The sequence below is a fragment of the Pagrus pagrus genome (assembly GCF_965226575.1).
Source record: "Pagrus pagrus genome assembly, chromosome: 15".
In the NCBI taxonomy this organism is placed as follows: Eukaryota; Metazoa; Chordata; class Actinopteri; order Spariformes; family Sparidae; genus Pagrus; species Pagrus pagrus.
The window spans coordinates 7,210,694-7,234,342 of record NC_140199.1 but is presented as its reverse complement, the minus strand read 5'-3'; the positions used below and the strand labels follow the sequence as shown (position 1 = coordinate 7,234,342).

The 23,649-nt window shown below is 43.0% G+C and overlaps 1 protein-coding gene across 6 annotated transcripts; it reads right to left on the bottom strand.

Annotated features, from left to right (window-relative positions):
• Positions 1–290: 290 nt before the first annotated feature.
• Positions 291–23,136, bottom strand: col17a1b (collagen, type XVII, alpha 1b). Of its 6 annotated transcripts, none has more exons than XM_084376478.1 (56): positions 23,114–23,136; positions 21,595–21,663; positions 18,920–18,970; positions 18,660–18,767; positions 16,450–16,746; positions 16,266–16,322; positions 16,131–16,166; positions 15,948–15,998; positions 14,671–14,817; positions 13,813–14,349; positions 13,239–13,322; positions 13,064–13,126; positions 12,814–12,975; positions 11,563–11,655; positions 11,427–11,471; positions 11,197–11,340; positions 9,627–10,289; positions 9,456–9,506; positions 9,333–9,350; positions 9,218–9,244; positions 9,045–9,107; positions 8,850–8,954; positions 8,688–8,741; positions 8,330–8,365; positions 8,152–8,205; positions 8,034–8,069; positions 7,913–7,948; positions 7,754–7,816; positions 7,137–7,172; positions 6,917–6,988; positions 6,780–6,806; positions 6,635–6,670; positions 6,494–6,529; positions 6,316–6,396; positions 6,148–6,183; positions 5,970–6,062; positions 5,800–5,871; positions 5,629–5,670; positions 5,465–5,524; positions 5,307–5,375; positions 5,201–5,227; positions 5,053–5,112; positions 4,854–4,940; positions 4,687–4,725; positions 4,430–4,546; positions 4,220–4,339; positions 3,931–4,047; positions 3,642–3,776; positions 3,429–3,548; positions 3,128–3,325; positions 2,097–2,246; positions 1,769–2,008; positions 1,509–1,673; positions 1,288–1,368; positions 1,118–1,201; positions 291–1,021 (listed from the first exon to the last, which is right to left on the bottom strand). In XM_084376478.1, the coding sequence occupies exons 2-56, from the start codon at positions 21,647–21,649 to the stop codon at positions 948–950; spliced, it is 5,610 nt and encodes a 1,869-aa protein (XP_084232604.1). In that variant the 5' UTR covers positions 21,650–21,663; positions 23,114–23,136; the 3' UTR covers positions 291–947. The 6 variants fall into 6 exon arrangements, with proteins under 6 accessions (XP_084232604.1, XP_084232606.1, XP_084232602.1 ...); XM_084376480.1 differs by having other exon boundaries at positions 21,595–21,660; positions 23,114–23,134; XM_084376476.1 differs by lacking the exon at positions 23,114–23,136 and adding an exon at positions 22,758–23,098.
• Between the last annotated feature and the right edge of the window lie 513 nt (positions 23,137–23,649).

The window sequence follows — 23,649 nt, the reverse complement described above, 5'->3', positions numbered from 1 at the left end:
ATATCAAGACTCACAAGTCCAAAAATAGATTTATTTGTGTGTCTCTCAAGTATATTGATCAGATCAATCATGTTAAACATAATCTGGGAACATTTTTATAATTTAATCTTTCCAACACTTCAAGGTATAAAGAAAATATATGAATTTCAGTGCGCTCTTATACAAAAATATACACTCCAATCAGCCGTCTGTTAGTGATTATCTGAGTCCCTGTCGTCCAACAAACCTTTCAAGTACACCGTCAGTCCCAACCCTCACCCCCACCCACCCGCCCACCCTCCTCACCCTCCTCACCCTCACTCTGACTGGAACTGTGCAAGCTTCAGATAGCGATGCTTTAATATATTTAAATCTGTTTTGTATATCGTGAGTGGATAAACTTCCAGAGGTCTTAAAAGGCTGGACTTGATTTATGTGGGTAAACTGAAAATATTGTACTCCTTTATGAAACATTCAACACTAATATATTCCTCAACACAATAAAAATCATCAAAAGACAATTAATAAAAAAAAAAAAAAATACACCTCAAGTTACAGGAGCAGTGGGAAAAGACGCAAAGTGCACATGAAATATATCGGCTACTTATTGCTTAAAAATAATGTTCTCTTAAACAAAGCTGCCCCTGGAAAAAAAAGGTTTGAATGCAAGCATCTAACCGAAGCACAGTAAACATTTTACACCCACATGTCAAATAAAAAAAAGTAGTAGAAGTCTGTGTTACAAAAACACCGACCAGCAGCTAAAATCTTTAACTCTACTGAAGCAGTTTTTAAAGAAACTGATGCGTTTTTTGGCCACTTTTATTTTGCTCAAATTGTCCCCTGAACTTTTCTACAAATGGCAAGAATACGGAGCATTTTTCACTACTTGCATTGATCCTATAAAAAAAAAAAACAAATAAAGAGAAAAAATTAAATCTGACACGACCCAGCAGTACGTTAGCACTTTAGCCACCGTTGGCATGGCGACGGAGCTTCTTGCGACGACCGACCACTTTATTCTGATCGACCTCTTTGTTCTCTGCAGGGGGAGAAAGAAGAGACAAAACAAGGGACGGGTTAGCTCTATTAAACACTGCACATTTTTGTTTTTTTAAATAATTGGACCGATGTTTACCTGCATCCCTCTTCTGCACTCTGTGTGGGATCTGGACAGTGTATGTTCCTGGGAGTCCTGGTAAACCTGGACGTCCTGGATCACCTGCAAACACACACATCTCCTGCCTCAGTCCACTTCAACGACACTCAGTAAGCAATAAGCTGTCTTTTATCATCAGCTCTGTTTACCCTTTTCTCCTCTGGGTCCTGGGTACCCTCTATCTCCTCTTGGTCCGGGGCCTCCTGGCGGGCCTGCGATGGTACCGTAAGCTGCGCCAGAGCAAAAGCCCAGATTCAGTCATGATGAAGCAACATTTTCCAGCTGCACTTACATAAGTCTGGATAGTTTTCCATTGAAGTAAGCTTTGACCTGATACAGTATGTGGAAAGTCATAACAGTGTACGCTCACTTCTGAAGAACTCCATGAGGTCAGCTGTGACGTTGCCGTAGGCGCCGATGACGCGGCTCTGACCGGATGGTCCGGGAGGTCCGGGTGGACCAGGGGGGCCTTGAATCGCTCTCACGTTCGCCTTCCAGGGACCCTCGACCATATAATCCTGCAGCAGGCCTTGATCTACAGGAGGGATGTTATATCAAAGTACTGTAGTGACACTCGTGTTGTCATACAGAGGTGTCGAGTTCAGGAAGTAAAATGTTGGCAGCACTCACTCTTGATGTAGTCTGTAACCTTCATGGCGACGTTGGAGTAATCCAGCATCTCGGTGAGCCCGCTGATTTCGACGTTTCTGCGCTCGGCGCCGTAGCGAGAGCTGACCTGAGAGCCGTCCTGAGAGTAGGTCTGGCCCTGCGAGTGGCCCTGGACGTAACCCGGCTCTCCACGCTCTCCCTTCTGACCTCTTGGTCCTTGAGGCCCTGGCGGTCCGATGATGGTGCGACGAACATTGTCACCTGAAAAAATAAAAGTTTCATGGAGGTTAAAAGTTCGACTACAGGCACTGATCCCGTGTTTAATCTGTGCGTGATGGCGGGAGCTTACTGGTCAGATACTCCTGGACTTCAGCGCGGATCGTCTCCCGTGGGAAGTTTCCACTGTAGGAAACCGATCCACTGTAACCGCCTGATGGACCCTGTGGTCCCTGTGGACCTCGAGGGCCAGGAGGGCCGGGAAGACCTCTGAACCCAGAGCCTGAGAAAGATTTAATTCAATTGTTATTGTCATTCTAACCTTCTCACCCCAATAATGTTTATGTTTATATCTTTAACAGCCCTGAAAGTCTTGTTTTTGCTGACCTCCAGTGGTTTAAAGTCTCACCTCCAGGGTGTGTCAATGTACTTTATGGCTTTGCTAGCGTCTTTAACATCCACACGACGGCGACATCTTATGCTATCTGCTCGTTTATAACAACTTCAAGCTAAAGCCTGATGCAGAGGTTTTCTACCTGGACGTTTATCTAAACAAACTGTGATTTAGTCTATGAAGAAACCAGATATCACCTAAAACATCACCCTGGTGGGGACAAGACAGCCAAAAACATTTAGTGAATAAAGTGTGGAGTTCTGGAGCTGATGAGCTGTAAAGGTTTGAGGCTGAAACCGCCAAATGAAAGCGTTTACGGTTCTGTTTATTCTTCTCCTGTTCGGCGACTTTATGCAAACAAATTAGAAGTTCATCTGCAAAACACGCCGCCTTTGGTTTATGTTTACAAGAAACTAAATGTGTTTAGCTTTAAACATAAATATTTAATCCTGTTTTCAGTGAAACTCTCTCAGGGAGGCAGTTCGGACGACAAGTAATTTTTTGGTGAGATTTTTCTCCTCTAAGTGTAACGAATGCTTTCATTTAACTTGAGGGTGCAATGAATAATATACATATAACTCAACCATTATCACCATTTAAACGGTGCTGTACACAGTGTAATAACAACGAGGATAGATTGTCTGCAAGTAGCCATAAGTGAAATGTGTTTCCGATACGTGCACGGGTCATTTTTAACCTGATGGACTCAGGACTGAGCGCTGGTGGTGACTTTTCATACGTCATCTTGTTTTTCTCTCCGTCAGACTCACCCTGCAGGTAACGTTGAATTTCCTCCAAGCTGTGGCCACGACCTCCCGACCCCAACACGGTGGCAGAACTGACTCCTGGTGGTCCCTGAGGACCAGGAGGGCCTGGAATCCCTGGGAAACCCACAGAACCGGGAGCACCGGGAGCACCAGGAGCACCCTGTTTGACTGAAGAGCTGATCCATGTGCGGAATTCTGGATCTGAGAAGAGGAAGAAATGAGGAAGATGACGCGTGAGTGACAAAGTTTTCACTGTTGTTGCAGCTGAAAAAAGATCTGTTGATGAAGAAATCTAATAATTTACTTCTCATCAGCGCAGTGTAGTCGATCGTAGCGGTCGCGTAGCCAGAGCTTGCTCCACCAGAAGGCCCAGCAGGCCCAGGAGGACCAGGTGGCCCGGGCAGACCTCGGGCAATCCCTCTGTCTGAAAATGACAATGAAAGCAGTTTGATTGGTTGGTGAAGTCCAGGCTCCACTAACAGGGATGTTGCTTTCTGTTAGTGCAACTTGTGCTTACCGGTCATGATATTAAAGACATATCTGGCAACTTCCTCCACGTTGTAATTGGCTGAAAATCCTGCTGATGACCCTGGTGGTCCCGGTGGTCCTTGTGGCCCTGGTGGTCCTGTAATATATCTCCTCACGTCGTCTCCTGTGCAGCAGAGAGACAAAGTTTGCTGGTGAAGCCTCTTAGAAACCAAACTTCTCTGTCTTCAGAGCTTTTGTAAGTTTCTATTTTTCATTTGTTTCTATCATCTCAGTTTATTTTTTTTATTAGTTTCAGTTATTAGTTGAATCGTACTTACTCTGAAGCATGGTGATGAGAGCATTGACCGTCAGGGATCCAGAGCCAGAGCTAGGTCCAGGAGGACCAGGAGGTCCTGGAGGACCCTGAGCGCCGTGGCTGAAGCTTGAACCTGAACCTGAAATCACACAACACAGTTAATGATGTCTCCCATTCTACTATAGAGTGGAAACAGCAGCTTATAGTCATCACAGTCACAGTAATCTTCCACCAGCCGACCCAGCCAGACGCGATCACTACAAGAGGTTTCCGCTCTAATATCTAGTATCTGGGGAGGATCACAGTCTTACGTTGAATGTAGGCAATGATTCTGGTGGAGATGTCGTCGATTGAGCCAGAGAAGCTTCCAGGGATTCCAGGAGGTCCAGGTGGACCTGGAGGTCCAGGTGTTCCAGATAATCTGCTTCTACCTGCATGAGACAAATGAAACATGTTCATGGTCTCCTCTGTTCCCCTGACAGCCTGTGAACTCGTGACTTTGCTTCAGAAAAAGCTCTTACTCAGATAGTCGCTCATGTACTGGTGCATCTCACTGGAAGAGGCAGAGGAGCCTGGATGGCCTGGAGGGCCAGGAGGACCTGGAGGACCAGGAGGACCTGAAGCGACGGAGACGGAGCCTGAGGAGCAATAAGACAGTTAAGACCCTGAAGAGGTTAAGTGGAGTTAAACTTCAGAGTTAATCTGATTGAGCTGAGAAAAAACACTCCACTTATATTTGTAAAGACTATTCAGGACAATAATTTAGATCTTTTCCTACCTCTTGAAGAGCCGGGAATACCAGGAGCTCCAGTGTCCCCTGAGGAAAGATAACCAACACAAGCATTATCTTCATGTGACGCACACAGGCGGACACAAAGTTTACTCTGAAGCACAGACAATAAAGCTCGGCAGCATTCACAGATCCTGATGTGTTGGCAGGGTTACCTTTAAATCCTTGTGGTCCTGGAAGTCCAGGAGGACCTGGTGGACCTGGTGGGCCTGGGATGTTGTGGCCTCCGGAATAAGTCGACACTGTAAGGGAGACATAAGTACACAGTTCATCCTCAGACCTTCAGATTATCACGAATGTGTCTCATGATATAATTCTAATGTGGATTTGTCTGATTTGTGTTTGGATGTCGACCTCTCTCAGAGCTTCCTGGTCTTCCTGGACTGCCTGGCACACCTGGCTGGCCTGGTTCACCTGAGACGCACATGAGACGTCACAGTTAGTTATGTTGGAAGGCTCACAATGATCTACATCGTGAGTGATATAGAAGAAAGATATTTACCTTGGTATCCTCTCGGTCCCTGAGAACCTGAAATAAGGACGGACATGTTATAATAAAATGCTACTAGAAGTGTGTAAGTAAAAGATCTTTGAAAAAATGTGATCACCTGTTGATCCTTTGGGCCCAGCAGGCCCGGCAGGCCCAGGTGGTCCTGGCTGTGCAGTGTAATAGGTTCCTGTAAGAAGAACAATGTTGAAATGTTTCCTGTCAGTAAACATCAAACTCACATCAACACAGAGCACACGTTGAGATGTTGGATCATACCAGAGCCGGATGAAAAGCCTGGGTCTCCTTTGTCTCCTTTAGGTCCTGGTCTTCCATAACCTAGAAGGTAGAAATGATTTATATGAAGACTGGATAATGAACAGAGACATCGTGTGACACGTCCATGTTTGAAACTGTGGATTTAATGAGTTTAAATGGCTGACCTGGAGGCCCAGGTGGTCCCGGAGGTCCTTGTCTTGAATCTCCTGATGAACACATTTGAAACACACAGTCAGTGACACAATCTGAAGAATATTACATGAAGACTGTGGTCAACAAATCCTCTAGAGGAATCATTAAAGGCGAAGTTGTTCACGATGCTGCGTCATATTTACCTGGACGTCCAGGTGGACCGGGCGGACCAGGAGGTCCAGGTTGTCCTGAGGATCTACCGGAACTAAACTGGCCTAAAGCAGAAACAAAAACACACAAAGTGATGAGCGGTGTTCTGGTTCTGGTTCTCTAGAGGAAGACAAAAAAAACGATTTTAAAACAAAGTACTCACTCTCAGCTCTGGTGGAGCTGATGCTTTCAGACGTTCTCACTGATACTCCTGCTTCTCCCTGCTCTCCCTTATATCCTCTGTCACCTTTAGGACCTGTGAAGACAAACACAATTAAACATCGATGAAACCGGCAACATATCCAATCTAAAAAAGCTGTCTTTAGGAGCTAAAGACCTACCAGGTTGGCCAGGCAGACCAGCAGGACCAATCGGACCTAAAGAAATAAGTAACACGTTGAAGTTGGCACAACAAAAGTGATATAAGTGCTGTTGCTACTGATCTTCCAGTGCTGAGATGTAAATGAGGACATCATCAGGGTACTCTCTAGGTTTTTAAGGGTCAGTACCTGATAATCCTGGAGGTCCGGCAGGCCCGGGAGGACCAGAAGGTCCAGGTGGTCCTGGGATGCCAACAGCGGAGGAGCCAGCTGGAACATAAAAGTAGCGGCGGTCAGTTTTAGTAAAAACAATGGTGTCACCCGTCCTGTTTTCTCTTGAAATATAAGTTTTAACATGTTCTGTTACCTGCGTTGATGATTCTTCCTGCTTGCCCTGTTTCACCTAAAAACAGAGGACGGACATGTTAACTCAGCTGCACAGATTAATAGATAAAGCTCGTGATATTTCAGGAAGCAGAAGGCCCAAGCAAGCTGACAGCAGTCGTACCTTTAGCGCCGGGTCTTCCTGGATTCCCTGGTATACCTAAAAGAAAGACACAAGTATATTTTTACTGTCGAGAGCAGAATTTACAGCAAGATTCAGAATTAATAATAAAGCTACAATGTGTACTGGATTAAAAGTGGAGTCGTACCTGGTGGTCCTTGAAGTCCAGGTTGTCCTACAAAGGGGGAGATGTTATGAATATATCTTCTCATATCATCCATTTATGATGACGTTAACATAGCTAAAGATCAAGTTTCATAAGAGTTACATCAGGATCATGCTTACCTGGAAGTCCACCATCTCCGGGAGGCCCAGAAGGACCTCTGAGTCCAGGTGGCCCAGAAGGTCCTTGGTCACCTGAAGGCCAAAAATAAAAATGTAAATTTTTAGGATTTATTTGGGGCTAAAAAAAACTGTGTCTGAAATCCTACATGCTCCTTAAACAATCATGCATCAGTGATTAATCATCTAAAGGTACAACATGCTCATATAATGACTCATTTACCTCTTGATCCTTTTTGACCATCCAGTCCAGCCAAGCCTGGCGACATAAAAGCAAAGAAAAAACACATATTATATTGAATATCGATACAGAAGTTACTCTAAGAAACAAACTCCCATTGAAATGGTTTATTCAGTGTCTGTTGTTCCTTTAATGAACAGTAGAGGGCGGCGGAGAGGCTTCATGAGCAGACTCCTCTCTGCTGCCCTCTGGTGGAGCTTGTCGTTCAAATCAGTTGGACTGTATTAATTATTGTAATAACAACATTAACAATAATTATTTCAGAAAAATAATTAAAACACTGTTATCGTAAATAGCTGGAACATGTTTAAAGTACAGAATTTAAAAAAAAGACATGATAAGAACGATTATACGCCATTTTTAACAGGTATTCAAGCTACGTTTAAGCCAGAACCAGGCTAGCTCTTCCCCACAGCTTTCAGTCTTTGTGCTAAGCTAATCAGCTGCTGGCTGTAGCTTCATATCATTATTGATCTTTTCATCAAATTCCCTGCCAGGAAACCAAAAATACAAAGTTGTTGCTAGAGTCTAGAAGAAGAGAATAATCTAAGTGTCTGAGAGTCATTTTATTATTTGAGGCAGGAAGTTCTCAGACTCACCCATTGACCCTTTGGATCCTTTCTCTCCAGCGAGCCCTGGCAGACCTGGTGCTCCTGCTTCACCTGAGGAACGAGACAACCGGATTAGAAAACAGCACTCAGTTTATAAAAGTGCCAGTTTGTCAGATACTTTAGTTAAATCCACAGAGCTGTACTGACCTTTAATACCTCTGATACCATCGTGACCAGGATCACCTATAATAAACATGAATTAAACTACAGTTAGAAACATTCACTGACCCCACAAGTCCTGGAAAAATCTGATTTAGTCACAACAAACCTTTAGCTCCTTGGAATCCAGCGAGTCCTCTGTCACCTGCAGAGTGAGAAGAACGACTGTGAGAAACATTATGGTGCATAAAATCAAGCAAATACAGCTGATTAATGACCTAATCTACCTTTAGCTCCAGGTAACCCTGCCTCGCCACGGAAACCTTGAGGACCTGGTTGACCTATAAAAAAACACATCATGTAATATAAAAAAAAACACAGTTGGCTCTGACTTAATCCCTTTTTATAAGCTGCTGCTGGTGAATTCAAGATAATAGCAGGTGTTTCTGGCAGAAAGTAACTGACCTGGTGTCCCAGGAAGTCCAGGATTTCCAGGTGCACCTAGAGCAGAGATTAGTAATCATTAAAATAGCACGTTCGTATCCAATAAAGGTCAAAATTCCCCCAAATAATCGTTGAAAAATGGCACGTTTATTAACTTTCATCATCTGCTTGTGTGTTCATGGAGGCTTTATCGTCTAACTGACTACATGCTGCCATCTGGTGCTGCTTTTATTTCATACATGAGGTCATAAACTGTTCCAGTTGCAAGTAAAACTTTGGTATTTTGATGTAAAAACACGAGACAATCAGCTGTTTTTGTTGTTATTTATTTAAACATGAAAAAACTCAAAGTAAAGGACAAGAAGTACAATGATCTTACCTTTCGGTCCGACTGATCCCAGAGGCCCAGGAGCCCCCGGTTCACCAGGAGAACCTGCATAAACCAAACACATGAGATCCTTTAATGACACAATCAAGGTAAACTAGACATTATCAATATCATTAATAAACACAAGAGTTCTGCTGGAGATCTGAGACGTACCTCTGTCACCTTTCGGTCCAACGCCTGAAGGTCCTGGCTCACCTCTGGGGCCACCTGGGCCTTCACGACCCCTGATACCAGGCAGCCCGTCCACTCCATGATCACCTGATCAGACATTTTACATACATTTAAATTTATCTCACTCTCAATACGACAAACAGTGAACTTGAATCATGTAGTCTGAACTCTCTCTACCTTGGCTTCCTTTCTGTCCTTTAGGACCTTCATGGCCTGAAGGTCCCATCGTACCAGGAGCACCTGAGGTCAAAGGTCACGGTAAAAATTACATTATGACGCCACATAATAGTCCTATGAAAATGTAAAGTACTGTTAATGACTCAAGAGTTATGTTCATCATCATTCCTCACCTGGAAGTCCAGGGAAACCAGCGTCACCTGTGACGAGTGAAACATTTAATTATAAAGAAGAACGAACATAAAGAAACACAACAGATCAACAGAACCACAAGTGAAGAGTCCAAACCTTTAGCTCCAGTGTCCCCTGAAAAGACCAAAAAAAGAAATTAATTAATATAAATCAAACACGACTTTTTAAAAAATGTTTCCGTGTTTAGATTTTATAAAAGAAATTATATATAAAGTTCACCTTTAGGTCCAGGCAGCCCTCTCTCTCCCTGCACCGAGGATGTTAGGAAAGCTGAAACACAAAGCAAGAGATCAATAAATGTAGTGTGTGTGTGTGTGTGTGTGTGTGTGTGTGTGTGTGTGTGTGTGTGTGTGTGTGTGTGTGTGTGTGTGTGTGTGTGTGTATTAGTACCTCTGAATGTTTGTGACTGCATTTCACTTCTTAACATGTGTTGGATCATCAGCTGAAGGGAAGCGTCTGTGTGTCCTCCACTCACACCGAATCCTGTGGTACCACCAGCACTGCCAACGCCGCCACTGTAACTGGTTCCAGCACTGCCGGCACCACCACTGTGCCCAGTACCGACACCGTAACTGGTTCCAGCACTGCTGACACCATCACTGTGTCCAGTACCGACACCGTAACTGGTTCCAGCACTGCCGGCACTGTGTCCAGTACCACCAGCACTGCTAACACCGCCACCGTAACTGGTTCCAGCACTGCCGGCACCACCACTGTGTCCAGTACCACCGCCTGCGCCAGCAACTCCAACTCTGGACCCAGTAGACCCGCCAGTGCCACCAGCACCACCAGCAAGGCTGACGTCGATGCCATTGGTACCAGTGGCGCCACCTGACCCACCGGCGATCGCGATTCGTGTCTTGGAGCTCGTGCCTGCTCCTCCTCCAGCACCCAGGTGTAGTGTGTTGTCAGTGTGGCTACCTCCTCCACCTGCTCCACCGGCCAGATAGATGTCATTGTCAGAACCTGACAGCCGACCGGTACGAGCAGCGGCGACGGAGGACGCGGCCTCCAGGGTGGCCACACGATTCTTCAGCTTTCTCACATCCTCAGCTGAAAGAGGGAGATCAACATTTGCTGATTTTACTGCTTTCATCCTTATTTTAATGTAAATATCAAGATTATTTGTTTATTAAAACCCAAATCCTCATAATTTAATGTGTAGATTATGTCTGATTACTCCCAACAGACAGTGAGCTGTCCTGGGGTCATTTAATTAGCTGTGGGCCACAACTTTTAGCCTATATATGTTTACATTTTGCCAAATTTGCAGCATTAAAAGTATGCCGAATTAACTATCAGCCGTTCCTGGTTGCAGTGAGTCCATAATTAGACGGACAGATATAACTGGGTTACATTTATACAGAAGAAAACTTAAAAACATCATGATTCTCAGGCAAGTTCTGTAGTTGTAAGGAGCGTCTTTTCCTCTGATTTCTAGGCGAGTTTTTGGACATTTATTAACAATGGACGTAAAAATTATGACGTCCTAAAATAGGTGCAGTATGAAGTCAAACGGTTTTGATGTGCACGCGTTTACAAAGAAGTAAAAACACACCTCAAGTCAGAGGTTGTAAATGTTATCCCAGGTTCGTTCTTTATCACATTATTATCAGTAAAAAAAACGAATCAACAGCTCTCCTGCTGCAGGAAAACAAACTGGAGTCTCTGATGTCATCAAGCAACGATTTCTGGAGCTACTCCACTGACAATGAATGCCAGACCGACTTTATGGCAGCGACACAGTACCCACAGATCAAGTTTCCAGGGAAAGGAGTACATTTACTGCCTCCCAGCTCTTAGCAGCAGAGTGAAATAATGCTCACTAGCCTGTAAAAGCTGAAACCCTCATTTTATTGGTTCAGAAACAGTCACTCCCAGGCGTTTCATTGCAGGGCCGCTGCCGAGAGCATCTCAGGACACCTTCGGTTTTTATCTTTGTGGATAAGTCGAACCTCACCCAGTGCAATGAGTCCAAACAGGAGTCCGAGCAGGAGCAGGGAGAGCAGGAGGAGACCCAGCAGCCATTTCCACCAGGAGCAGCAGGAGTCGGAGCAGCAGCACAGTCCTCCGCCTCCGAAGGCGCCGCTGTCTCTGTGAATCTCTGAGGACGGAGAGTAAAATCGTCACTTTCAAAAACTAAAATATTAGTTATCGTGTGAATATCAGCACACAAGCGATCAAAAATACCTGCATAGGTGGCTTTGTCTTTCATTACAACTCCAGATGATCCATCTGTGGAAGGGATAAATAAACAGAAGTCATTTATTTATATAATCAAAGTACTTTTCTTTATTCTTCGAGGTGTTTTGAAGCGACCGCTCACAGTAAGAGTTGCCTGTCTCCGACTTCAGTGGCATCGTCTCCGTGTAGCTCGAAATAAGCTTCTCTTTCTTTATCGAATCTCCAGATAGCGACCCTGTAAAATTAGACATACTTTTTTTTAAAACAACTGCTTTCATTGTTTTTTATTGTGTTTAACAAGCAGAACCAAAAACACAGCTGATAAAAAGTGAGATAGCAAACGATAGCGAAATATAACAGAGAAAGGGCTTCAAACAGTCTGAGAGCAGCCGTGCTTTCAAATGTGTTTATCGTTATCCCGAGATCACAAGTTAATGATTTACTTATTTATTTTTGATCTTATATGTTCCTGCAACTGACCAGCAGCTGATAGCAAACAATGGCTGGAGTTGTCGAGTTCACTGATGAATTATTTTGTTATCTCGACATCACAAAGGTTGTGTTTCTTTATAAAGAGCTAATTTATCTTGTAATCTCAAGAAAACAGGAGGTTGTTTCCTCTTCGTACTTATAATTTTAATTGGAGATCAGTAGTGCCGTACCAGGATGCATCTTGACAACTACGGCGACTGATTTAAGCTGAAAATGTATCAATGCATCAGACTTCAATCTTGCTTCTTTCTATACGTACTTGACTTCACCGTTCAAACACCCGACAGTGTGTGATGTTTCTTTTCCCTGAGCCAACAAGACTTCTTTGGACTCTCGCCTACTGGACGGTAACACATCTGCTTTAAGTCGACCACAGTATATAAGCTCACTCTCGTATCGCCAACACTCGGAAAAACATCCTTAAAGTAAAGTTCATGTGGTTTGTTTTAAAACTCTGGTCCCCTCCTAAGAATCTTATTAAGTCGTTTCCTCGTGATTGATTATCTTGTTAGCTCTAATTGAATCTTGTGATAACGGCGTTCAAAAAATAACTGCAAGCTCGGCCGCCCTCAGCTCCTGAAGCCTTTCACCAAACAAAGACAAGAAGTATTAACTCAAGCAAATATCTTCAATTTAATGAGAGGAGAAGAACAAATCGTAAATGTCAATAACACCTTTTTATAGGAAACTGGTCTGCTTATAGAGGATCCCCAAGACTGGGAGGAGGTAAACAAATAAACACTGGGAAGAGTGGAAGTACTTCAGCTCCTGATCTGATTAAAACGACCCACAAACAGATCCAGGAAGTTGAACATTGTGTCCAGAAAAAGTTGAGAAATTTCATCAAGGTGAGAGAAAATTCACTGTTCATCCAGAAGGAGGCGGTGTGCGTCTGACTCACCTCCTCCTATATGAACGCTGCTGCTGCTGGTGAACTGCTTCCCGCTGTCTTTAGCCAGAATGAGCATCTCCGTGTCCCTCTTGGCGTGCACGTTCTCCTTCTCAGAGATCAGGAACTTATAGTCCTTCTTGTAAGCATCATCGACTGTTTGGGATCTAGTGGCTGATGACAACGAAAGAAACAGTCAGGAATCATTTAAGTTTGAGAAACTGTTCAGACGGTGACTGCAGGGAATCCACTGTGGACTTACTTGTAGAGACTCCAGTGCTGATGACACCAACTCCGTTCGACACGTTCTTCTGAACGCCGTAACCTGTAAAACACAGACACACGCAAATAAACACTCAGATACAGAGAAGAAGGTGGAAAGATGTCTGAATGTGTCGAGATATAGTGGAAATATGTCAGCGAACGTGCTGTCGTACCTCCTACGTTAGCGTGTACGTTAGCTCCGCTGGTGGTGAGCACGCTGCTGGAGGTGGGAGCCAGATTGTTCTGAAAGCCGTAAACTGTAAAATACAGATGCAGTTTGATTTGATTAAATAACATAAAATAGTAAAATAGAAATGCTTGTCTGAACATTCAAGAAAAAAGAAAAGAAGAACAACAAAATACACAAACAAGGAGAAAAAAGTGAATGACAAAATAAAACTAATCGTAAAAAGTAACACACACTTACTGTTTATTAAATTTAACTACACAGGATAAAAAACAACTTATTTATAGATTCATCGTTAAATATCTTAATGGAAATGGAAATAAAATGCATGGGAAAGTATTAAATCTTCACATTTTAGCAGCTAGAACTTGTAATTGGCAAATTAAAGGATGTACGTTCAAATTTAAGAAATGTACATGATTCATTTTTTGGTTAATTTAAATAGTTTTGCCCAAAAAAAGTACGGTGCTTAACATAAAGTACGTAATACAGCACAAACACGTTCCTCACTACGTCACAAAAGAGACCACAGGTAAATCTCAAGGTACGTTTGGTCTCACCTGACAGGGACGAGGGTGAGGTGAGGCCAACAGGCGAGGATCCTCCCGGCATGTTGTTGGTGCTCGTCTGGTACGAGTAGCCGGTGTTGCCAGCGACCGCCGTGGTGGAAGAGGCAGCGGGCAGCGTGGAGGTGGACCAGGAGAAAGATGGAAGTATGGCGTCCAGCGTGTCGTACTGGCCTGTTCTCATACTGCCGTCATACTGCCCTGATTTCATGCTCATGTCATAGTGTCCTGACTTCAGACTGGTATCATACTGGCTTGATTTCAGAGTGACATCATATTGTCCTCCTGACTTCACACTGGTATCGTATTGGCCTGATCTTAAGCCAGTGTCATACTGTCCTGATTTCAGACTACCATCGTAATGGCTTGATTTAATACCAGTATCATAATGGCCTGATTTTAGCGTGACATCATACTGGCCTGATTTTACAGTATCAAAGTGCCCATTTGTCAGACCAGTATCAAACAGGCCTGCAGTATCGATGGTGTGGAAGCCGGCTGATCTCAGACCAGAGTCGAACGAAGTCGAACCTGCAGGAGAGAAAAGACACAGATCTGTTTGTTAGAAAATATTCTCTCCAATGCAGGATGAAAAAATTTTCTGACCCGTTTCATATTCTCATTTCGTGTTGTCCAAAGTGTTACATAATCCTGGTGTGTGTACGTGTCCGGGTTCAAAGATTAAGCTCTCTAGAAACCAGTTGCCGAGCTCTGTCACTCGCCGAATGTAACGTAATACAACTTGAGAGGCACAAACCGAGGCCATTTTAAATCATATACGTTTAAATGGGAGACGACTTGTCTATGCATGTTAGGTATGTGCATGTATGTGTTATTCTTGTAAGGGTGTACCCGACTGAGAGGCCACGGTGATGGTCTTGGTTTCCACGGTGGCCTTTTTAGGGACGGGCAGGGTGATGGAGGCGTTGGAGGAGCGGGTGGGGCTGACGCTGCAGGAGCGTCCCTTCAGCAGCTTCTTCACGTCATCCAGCTCCGTCCCTGTGAAGGCAAGTTCACACAGACAATGCTCGACAAGCACAATACTGAAATTCATTTTGAGTGTGTGAGTTTAGTCTGAAAGTCCACACTGGAGTTTATACTTATTCAAACACTATACTTGCAAAATCCTGTTTTATTTACTTTATTTCGCATACTTGACATCCCGGTAGGAAGACAGTTGCAAGCAAAATTGAGAAAAAACTGTTTAAAACTATCTATCTATTTATTTATGTATATTTTTTTAAGGCTAATTGTTTTACCCCCAGTTCGTACATTGTGTTATAGGGATTAAATTTAGCCTTTCTCTGTTGTGTTGAGTGTCCCCAAGCAATATTCATATTTATATCGAAGTCAATATACATTAATCAACATTTTAATAGTTTAAAAACCACCAATTCACATGAAGTGTGAAGAAAAGTGAACTTAAAGTATAAAGTAGCACAAGCAGAAAGTGCAAGTACCTTAAAATCTTTGTAAATGCAAGTCAGTAAAGTAAAAGTAAAAGCCTGAAACACTTCTTCCACCATTTTCTGAAAGTTCAGCTATGCACCGTCGGAGACCCGGCTGAGGTTTGGGGGGGTTAAGGTGGCACATGATGACTAACTGTTTAAAAATGTGGATTCGATTACTGCAGTTATACACTTCAATCAGCAGGGGGAGCGTCCAGCGTCTGTAAAACTCTGAGTCTCCACTGTTTGGTTCAAAACGGGATGTTCTGCAAACTGTGACTCATATGTGCCATTGTTGCCACCGCAAATCTGCCCCTTAACTTCTCCCCTACTTGAACACGCTGCAAACAAACCCCTGATCCTCACTGTGTAACTCTAACTTTTTTTTTGCTGATGTGCCGTGAGTCTACTGTATGGAGGGGCTGCACATGTGTTACTAATTGAAATTTCATGGAGGTAAACATCCATGTGAGAGGTGGAGGAGAGGGAACGCCGTGTGCGTGACATACAGCGAGCACCGAGCCCTAACATTTGACAGCAACATAATTCAAGTCCATTCTCCTCTAATGTGACCCAGCGCTGCTTCTCTGAATGAACACAGTCTCATAAAGACGCTTTGTCGCTTTATGAGCGATTGCACAACCAAGAGCAAACGGATCAATGTGTCTCAAGTGGTCTTACATCTGCAGGCCGTGGGAGAGGCGCTTTGTAATCTGGCTCTGATCTCGCTCTCTGGAAAAGAAAATCACACAATGGACAAAGGAATCCTGATTTAATAAAGATAAACCAGGACAATTCAGAGGCAGATGATGCAGAAATAATGAAGGGGAACGAGGAGGGGCCAATAAAACTATCAGTGACTACCTCTGCTCTCGCTCCTCCCTCTTGTGGCTCCCGAGCCTGCAAAGAAAACAGGAAAAAGGGGAAGAAAACATAAATATGAGGATAAAGCTGGAAAAATATGGTGCATTTTCCAACGCGGCCGTCAATCTCACTTACAATAGATCCCATAGTCTTTGCGTGTAAATTCTGGGGAGGAGTTGCCACTTGAACTTCCTACAAGAAAACACAATAGCAGAAGAAATGTTAACAGCACCCTAATGCGCAGCGGCTTCCTTCTCTTTTCAAGCTTCTGTTTCAGGCCCCGTCTGATGCCAACTTGTTTTTATTCACAGGATCTCACCATCATAACCTCCTGAGCGGCTGGTTAAGGTCTTCCTCTCCCGGAAACCTGGCGACAGGCCTCCTGATGAGCCGGCGGTCTGCGATCTCCTGGCACCGCCTGACGAGCTGGACCTGACCTTTGACACCGAGCTCACCATGTAACTGCCGCCGCCGCCTCCTCCTCCTCCTCCACCTCCGCTTCCATACCCTCCTCCGTCAAAGTAGCCCCCTCCTCCATCACCTCCTCCTGAAGAGTCTCCTCCCAGGTAAACTCCAGAGGAGGAGCTTAAGCTGCCGGTGTTCACACCTACAGAGGCTGGAGGAGATGATGCAGCCGAGTTATTTTTGATTTCCTGTAACTGTATCCGCTTCACAGTGTATATAAACAAACAAGAATATTACTGAGTCACTGGAGTCCAGACACAGCGGCTCGCTGTTACTGAGTAGTCTACTTTTACTCACTTGTCTTTACTTCACACGAGTATTTCCATTTTATACTACTTCATACTTCTGCTCCGCTACATTTCAGAGCTAATTATTGTATGTTTTACTGCACATTTATCCAACAGCTGCAGCTATTTTACCAAGATGTTTCACACAAACCACTGATGATGCATTTTCCTAGATTAAACTACCCAACAGTCTGCAAAGTAGTTAAAGTTAGAGCTGATAATTCTTCAGGAATTTCCTGGAAAGTTCAATATAATTTTAGTACAAATGAAAGGAAACGTTTAGAAACTGTGAGGAGACAGTTAACGTTGAACTTCATGTTGAAAAGCAGACAAATGCACATTTTTTTGCACATTCAGCTGACTGTTGTTCTCTCACTGTCCGACTACATTATTGTAAGTGAGCAAATCAAAAACTGACTCCATTTTCTATATAATTAGTACCAAATGACTCTCTTTAAAAAACTCTTTCCAGGAACATTTACGGTTACATAACAGTTCCCTGATTGGAAAATACAGGAAGCCACTGTGTTGGCAGTGATTTAGGAACTACTCAGATCCTTCACTGAAGTAAAAGTAGCCACACAACACTGTGGAAGTACTCTGTTACTATTGTTTTCTAGATTAACTGATTGATTGTCTTCACACAGAGAGTTTTGTCCAACTATTGAACAATAAGTAATAATAATGACAAAACTAATACTTATAAGGGAAAATGTGTCAATCTTTACATCCTCAATTAATTTCCTGTCAGTGGAATTGATTAAAGGGTAACTCAACCATTTTACACAGTAAGTGTGCATGTAATCTGATAAATTGCCTCCTGTGATGTCCCTCAGTGGCTTAGATGCATTGTGGGTAATGAAGGCACCGGGTTTTTAAAAGCAGTCCGCTGGTCTAACAACACACTCCGATCTTTATGAACAGTTTTAAAACAAATGATTAAAGAGATGTCACTTTTTTTTTATTCTATGCATTCTTCTTCCTTTCAAAACTGGGGCCTACATTACCCACAATGCCACGTAGCCACTGAGTGACATCACTGGAGGCAATTTAATCAGATTACATGCAGCTTCCTGTGGAGCCACAAACGGCTTTATCTACTTGTTTAGTTCTCCCTAAGACCCGTAAACACACTTTAATGTGTAAAACAGGTGGAGTCACCCTTTAATTAACTCATTGTGTCAGCTCTTATTGTATACAGGTAAACCGTTAGTAGCTTTATCTATAAAAAAACAAACAAACAAACAAACAAACAAACTCCTAATTTGTAAACCAATCAGTAGCTATAACTTTCAAATTATTGTCGTGATGTATAAAATATGTTATTTCCTATAAGATGAAAAGATAATACTCAAGTCAAGTACAAGTACCTTATATGTGTACATAAGTACTTAAGTAAATGTATTAGCTCGACCAATTACAACATTAAAACACGACTTATCACTTATCAATTAATGCATCCGTAAACAAAATCTAATAATAAACTATAATGTAAAACTGAAAGAGTTTATTCTCTGTGTTGTTATTTTTAAATAGATTCAACTGTTGTTTGTTTTTGTTGCAGTACCTGGTGTATTTCTACGTAACATAAAAAGTGGAAGTTCCCTAAAAACTGTAAGTGATGTGAAATGATCTGCAAACCCCAGAAATAAAAAAAAAATAAGAGTCAGTTTCCTCCTCCTGGGGGTTAAAAATATAACATGAGCGTTGAGACTCATCCGCACACGCAGCCACAACTTCCCAAATTTTCGGACCCTGAGTGGAAATTTGCTCTCACATGAGGAGAAATACGTTCCACTGCTGTTCTGGGTTAAGACATTCTTCTCCAAGCCCAGCCCTCCAGCACCGCTGGACATATTCCTGTGATTTGATCCGCTGGTTCCCTCTAGCAACGAGAAGACACACAGCAAAACAAGGAGAAGCTGTTACTCATCGGGTACTCCCTTCAGAGCCGCTCGGGCTATAATTACTGCGTTATAAGTTTAGTTTGCTGCCGATAATTAAAGAAAGGGTGACTGGAAGAAAAGAGACACTCACTTGGGGGTAGAGAAGTCAGCCTGGTCGTGGTGGTAATAGTTTCTGTTACAACTGATAACACAAACATAAAAAGGAGGAAAGTTAAGACACTGTGAGTTCCTCAGAGTTATATACAGCAGACTATATTATTTAAACATATGGCTGCTAATCCCACTTAATGGGTGTTGGCTGGAGTGTTGAGTGACTGACATGGTGATGATTTTTACGCCGCCGCAGATGAATTCATGTGGTTTTGATGGATGGACGATACTGACGGATGGAGTTTCCACGCAGTAACTCACAGGAGGATTAACGGATAACAAGTCATCCTATAGTGTTTTATACATCAGTTATAAACCATCAATAAGAACAATGTTTGGGTTGCCAGGTTGGTGTTCCTCCCTGCAGGAGAGACTTACTTATAAACCCTTTAAAAAGAAGGAAGTGGTGACAAAATCTCTGATGTCTGAGCTAAATAAAGTTTTTTTTAGTTTTTTTTTTGTCAAATTCAAGTTCAAGTTAAAGTTTATGAACAACTAAACAACAAATCTGACGAGTCGGTCTTTGGTTTCCACTTTGACGTAAACTTCTCAGCACAAGACAAACCTACTTGAGATTTCCCGGAGCTCTCAGCCAGATCTCAAAGCTTTTGTGTGATTTATTAATTATATTTCATTGTGACATTATGCGATCTGGTCTGTTTAGGTAGTTAAGTCAAATTTAACGGTCCCGTTTGTAGGAAAAAACAGTTTGGGATGACGACCGACCCGACCTGCAATCCTACAGCGTCAGTATTTAACGAGTTGAGACTCAAAAATCTACTTTTCTCACCTTTAAGTTCAAGTTCGGGTTTATTTTTTGATAATTTGATAGTAAATCCTTGTCAAAATTGAAAATAACTGATAAATCACATGTTGCAGGTGATCAAATCCAACATGTCAGCTTTTGCGGCATTGATTTTTCTTTGTCAAAAAAAACCATCTCAGCCTGGGAAACACTTACTTGAGATTTCCCGGAGCTTTCAGACAAATCTCAAGGCTTTCATTTCCCTTTAGAGTTTGCTCAGCTGTCATGGAGATGGCTTAGTTGCTATCATGACACATAAGTAAAGGGACTAACAGCAAAACCATCTCCACGAATGCTCTGGGAAACTTCCAGAAAGTGGATCTTTGTGCTCAGAAGTCGATGATGAGCCTTCAGTCTCTCCGACAATGTGAACTGTGAACTTACTCATGTTTATGTGCTTATCGTTAAACTCTTTGCTAAATATAAACAACATGTGGGAGTAAAGCTTGTGTACATCGTGTTTATAATGAGATGGGTGCAGATAATTAGTACTAATGACAGCCTTCTTCCACTAGGAGGCATCTTGATCTCCGGCTGCAGCCTCGGTTAAAGATGTACATTTCATTTCGGTTTCGTGCTCCTGTCCTCCCACTCGTCATCCTCCTCCTCATCCTCCTTCCTTTTACGGACTTATGTCTGTGAAGGGTCAAGGCTGAAAACCAGTAGTTATCATACTTTAACTGATTTTGTAACAGCCTCCCAAAAAATTCCCGGAGAAGCCAGCGTGAAAAGCATCTGAAACTCAATTGTTTTGGCATTTTTATGTTCTTGTTGCGTCCAAACCACTTTATCCTACCCATCTCTTCTTTCCTCCTTCTTTTCTCTCACTTTCAGAAACAGTGATGTATACAGAAAGTTTACTAGTGACACATTAAACAAGAGAAGAACAAGTTGACGACAGACTATATGTTTGTTTCAGTTGGCGTGAAACATGTAATCAGGCGTTCCTTGACCTCGTGTCAAAAGTTTTTTAGGCCAAGATGAGCTGTCCTTTAAATTCGGGAGTGACTACCGGAGGAAAACCCCGGAGGATGACTTACAGCCCGAGTCTGGAGAGAGAGGAGCAGAAATGGAAACCCGAGAACTGTGAAGGCATGCCATGATGTTAGTGATAGTAAGCTCCCCCGAAGAAGAGAGAGAAGAGCATCACCCAGCGAATAAGTGCAGGCGAGACGAGCGTTTAAACACAGACTGACACCACGGCGACCTGTCATTAAGCTTTCACATGAGAAAGCACGTTTTTGCATCTCCTGCCACAGTGAGGTCTGTGGAAGAGGGAGTGTGTTTTTGGAAAAGACACGTTTCTGCTGAGATTTTTCGAAATGTATTTTTTGAAGCGCCGTAAATAAAAAGTCGGTTCACCTCCATTGTGTTTAAGTGACCAGATCAGCGGTGGGTTTCTCTAAACGTCTAAACCAAAAGTATCTGCGTACATATGTCAGAAATAAATCGATACAGCGATACGTATCGATTCTGATTATCTGAAAACGGTTTCATGAGTAATTTTCTGCAGTATCGACACACCGAGTCACACTTCCTCGCTCTCTATTCTCTCCGACAGCGAGTTAACTCACATGACTTTTAAAGGCAAATCTAAAAAGTATTTCTAAGAAAGTATTAATGTTTTCTACAGTCGTTCTGCTGTTCTCTGCTACGAGACAAGAAATATCTCGTTGTTTTTCCTCAATTTTTCCTCGTGGCATCAAAAATGGTCTTTTATATTGTCATTTTTCAAGGTATTGTATCGGAGTATGTGTAAAAAAGTGTTTTTTTTGTGTGTGTGTGTGTGATTTAGGTGAACAAGCCCTTTAACTTTTTCAAAACGTCATGGATAAACTCAGAAGTCTCACCCTTTTCTCCTGACAAGCCTGCCGAGAAGTCCATCTCTCTCGTTAACCCGTCCATCCCATTTTAATCTGCTGAGATGATGATAAAATGTCGACCACTGTCACGTTCACACTCTGCCAAAAGAAGTCTGTTTATTCCTCGTTGTGACTGTGGGTTAAACGGCATTTCAGCAAACATTTTAATGTGAGTTACGCTGGGAATGATTTTGGGCTGAAAACCAAAACCGCTTTGATGTTTACGCCAGGACAGAGAGAAGAAACGTCACAACATCAGTCTCATGATCATAAAATTAAATCCCGAAGGTCACAGCGGAAAAATCAAGACACAGAACAGCTCAACTCAAAACAAAACAACTTTCCAGACACATCTCAAACCTCACGTGAGAGGCTGATAACCACCAGAGAGGCTCCTGAAGCTTTCAATGCATCATCTGTTGATTTCAATAGACTTTTATTCACTTTCTGTCTTTGAAGACTTGAACTAACAAAAGAACAAAAGGCTTCAGTGGGTCCCTGCACTGCTCTGATACACCATCCTCTCACCACACCCTGCCAGCCAAGGACATTTAACAACATGTGCCTCGTGTCCTGCACACTCTGGTCCAACGTTTAGACACAAAACAGACACAAAAAAGACTCTTTGGGGGACTGAAAGTGCACAAATCATAAGTACAACATGAGTGAAAGTCAGTCAAACCAACATTTCTGTCTATTTCTTTTCATTATCAGCCTGGAACTGATCTGGACAGCAGGTTAAAAACGGCTCCAGCTTGTCCAGTTTCTGACCGTGTCCTGCAGTATATTTAGAGGGATGTAAATAGCTCAGCAAAAGGACCTGTAAAACTATCCTGAGATCAGCGTAACAGACTAATTATATAGATCCCACTGGAAGAAAAATGATCCCGAAACCCCCTGTTGGGTTTCACAGACAAGTTCAACAGAACTTGAAATTTATAAGCTATAAGAATAAAGACTTTCTGCAAAACAATCCAAACTATAAAAGCCAAATAAAAGAGGCTTGACAGCCCATCACCAAAAGTCCCAGAGAGCAGTTGTTAGTGCAGAGATGCAAGAAACACCATCCACCATGAACAACCTCCTTTTATATAAATATATATATATAAACAGTCTCCAGGTAATCCCAGTGAACTTGTTAAAATCCATACCTTCAGCCAGCTCGAACAAACAATCAATCAAATCCCGAGTCCTCCTCTACAAAAGATGGACCTCGACTGATCCACAGGAGGAATGATAATGTGTTTATATGAAGTTGACGCGTCGTGGTGGGATGTTCTCTAAAAAAAAAAAAAAAGTCCTCCTCGGTCCTTTTGTGCCTTTTCGCTCAACTTTTTTTTCCCAGGCAAGTCAAAACACAGAGATGTGGGCACCGGTCCCAGCCGCGCCCATCAGGCGCTGGAGCTTGGCAGGCAGGTGTAGCAGACGGCACGGAAACTGAATCTTTAAAAGAAGGAGAAGAAAAGAAAACAGCGCCTGAGGGAACCAATTAAGTTGTCAGACTCACCTCTGCAGAGACAGTCGAGAAAAGAAAAAGAAAAGTGATGATCTTCCTCCTCCTCCACCTTCTTCTCCTCCTCCTTCCCCTGCTGCTGCTGCTGCGTTTACTCACCACTTTTTGGAAGAAAAAAAAAAGTTTTGGGGAGGCGGTGGAGACGTTTGGGGGGTGGGTGGGATTTTTTTCTCTTCTTTCTCTCAGGTTCTGGTTCTATTGTGTGCAGCCTGGTGCAGCTGGAGCACATCTGGCGCGCACGTTGGAAAGTCTATATGGTTGTTACATAAGCAAACAGTCTTTTTACCACATGCAAACTCTCCAAGACGCAGCGCAATAGTTGCAGAAATGTCCCTTTTTTCCGACGTGTTTTTGTGCAGCATGTTGGTGCAGCTGCTGCAGGATCACTTTCCCCTGTTTATTATTGAGATTAGTGCTAGTTTACAGCCCCCCCCCCCCCCCCCCTCCGAGCTGTTTTTAAACTGGGTGATCATAATGAAACTCCACATGTCCATTCATTTGCGTTCATCTGCCATTTGCAGCCAAATTGG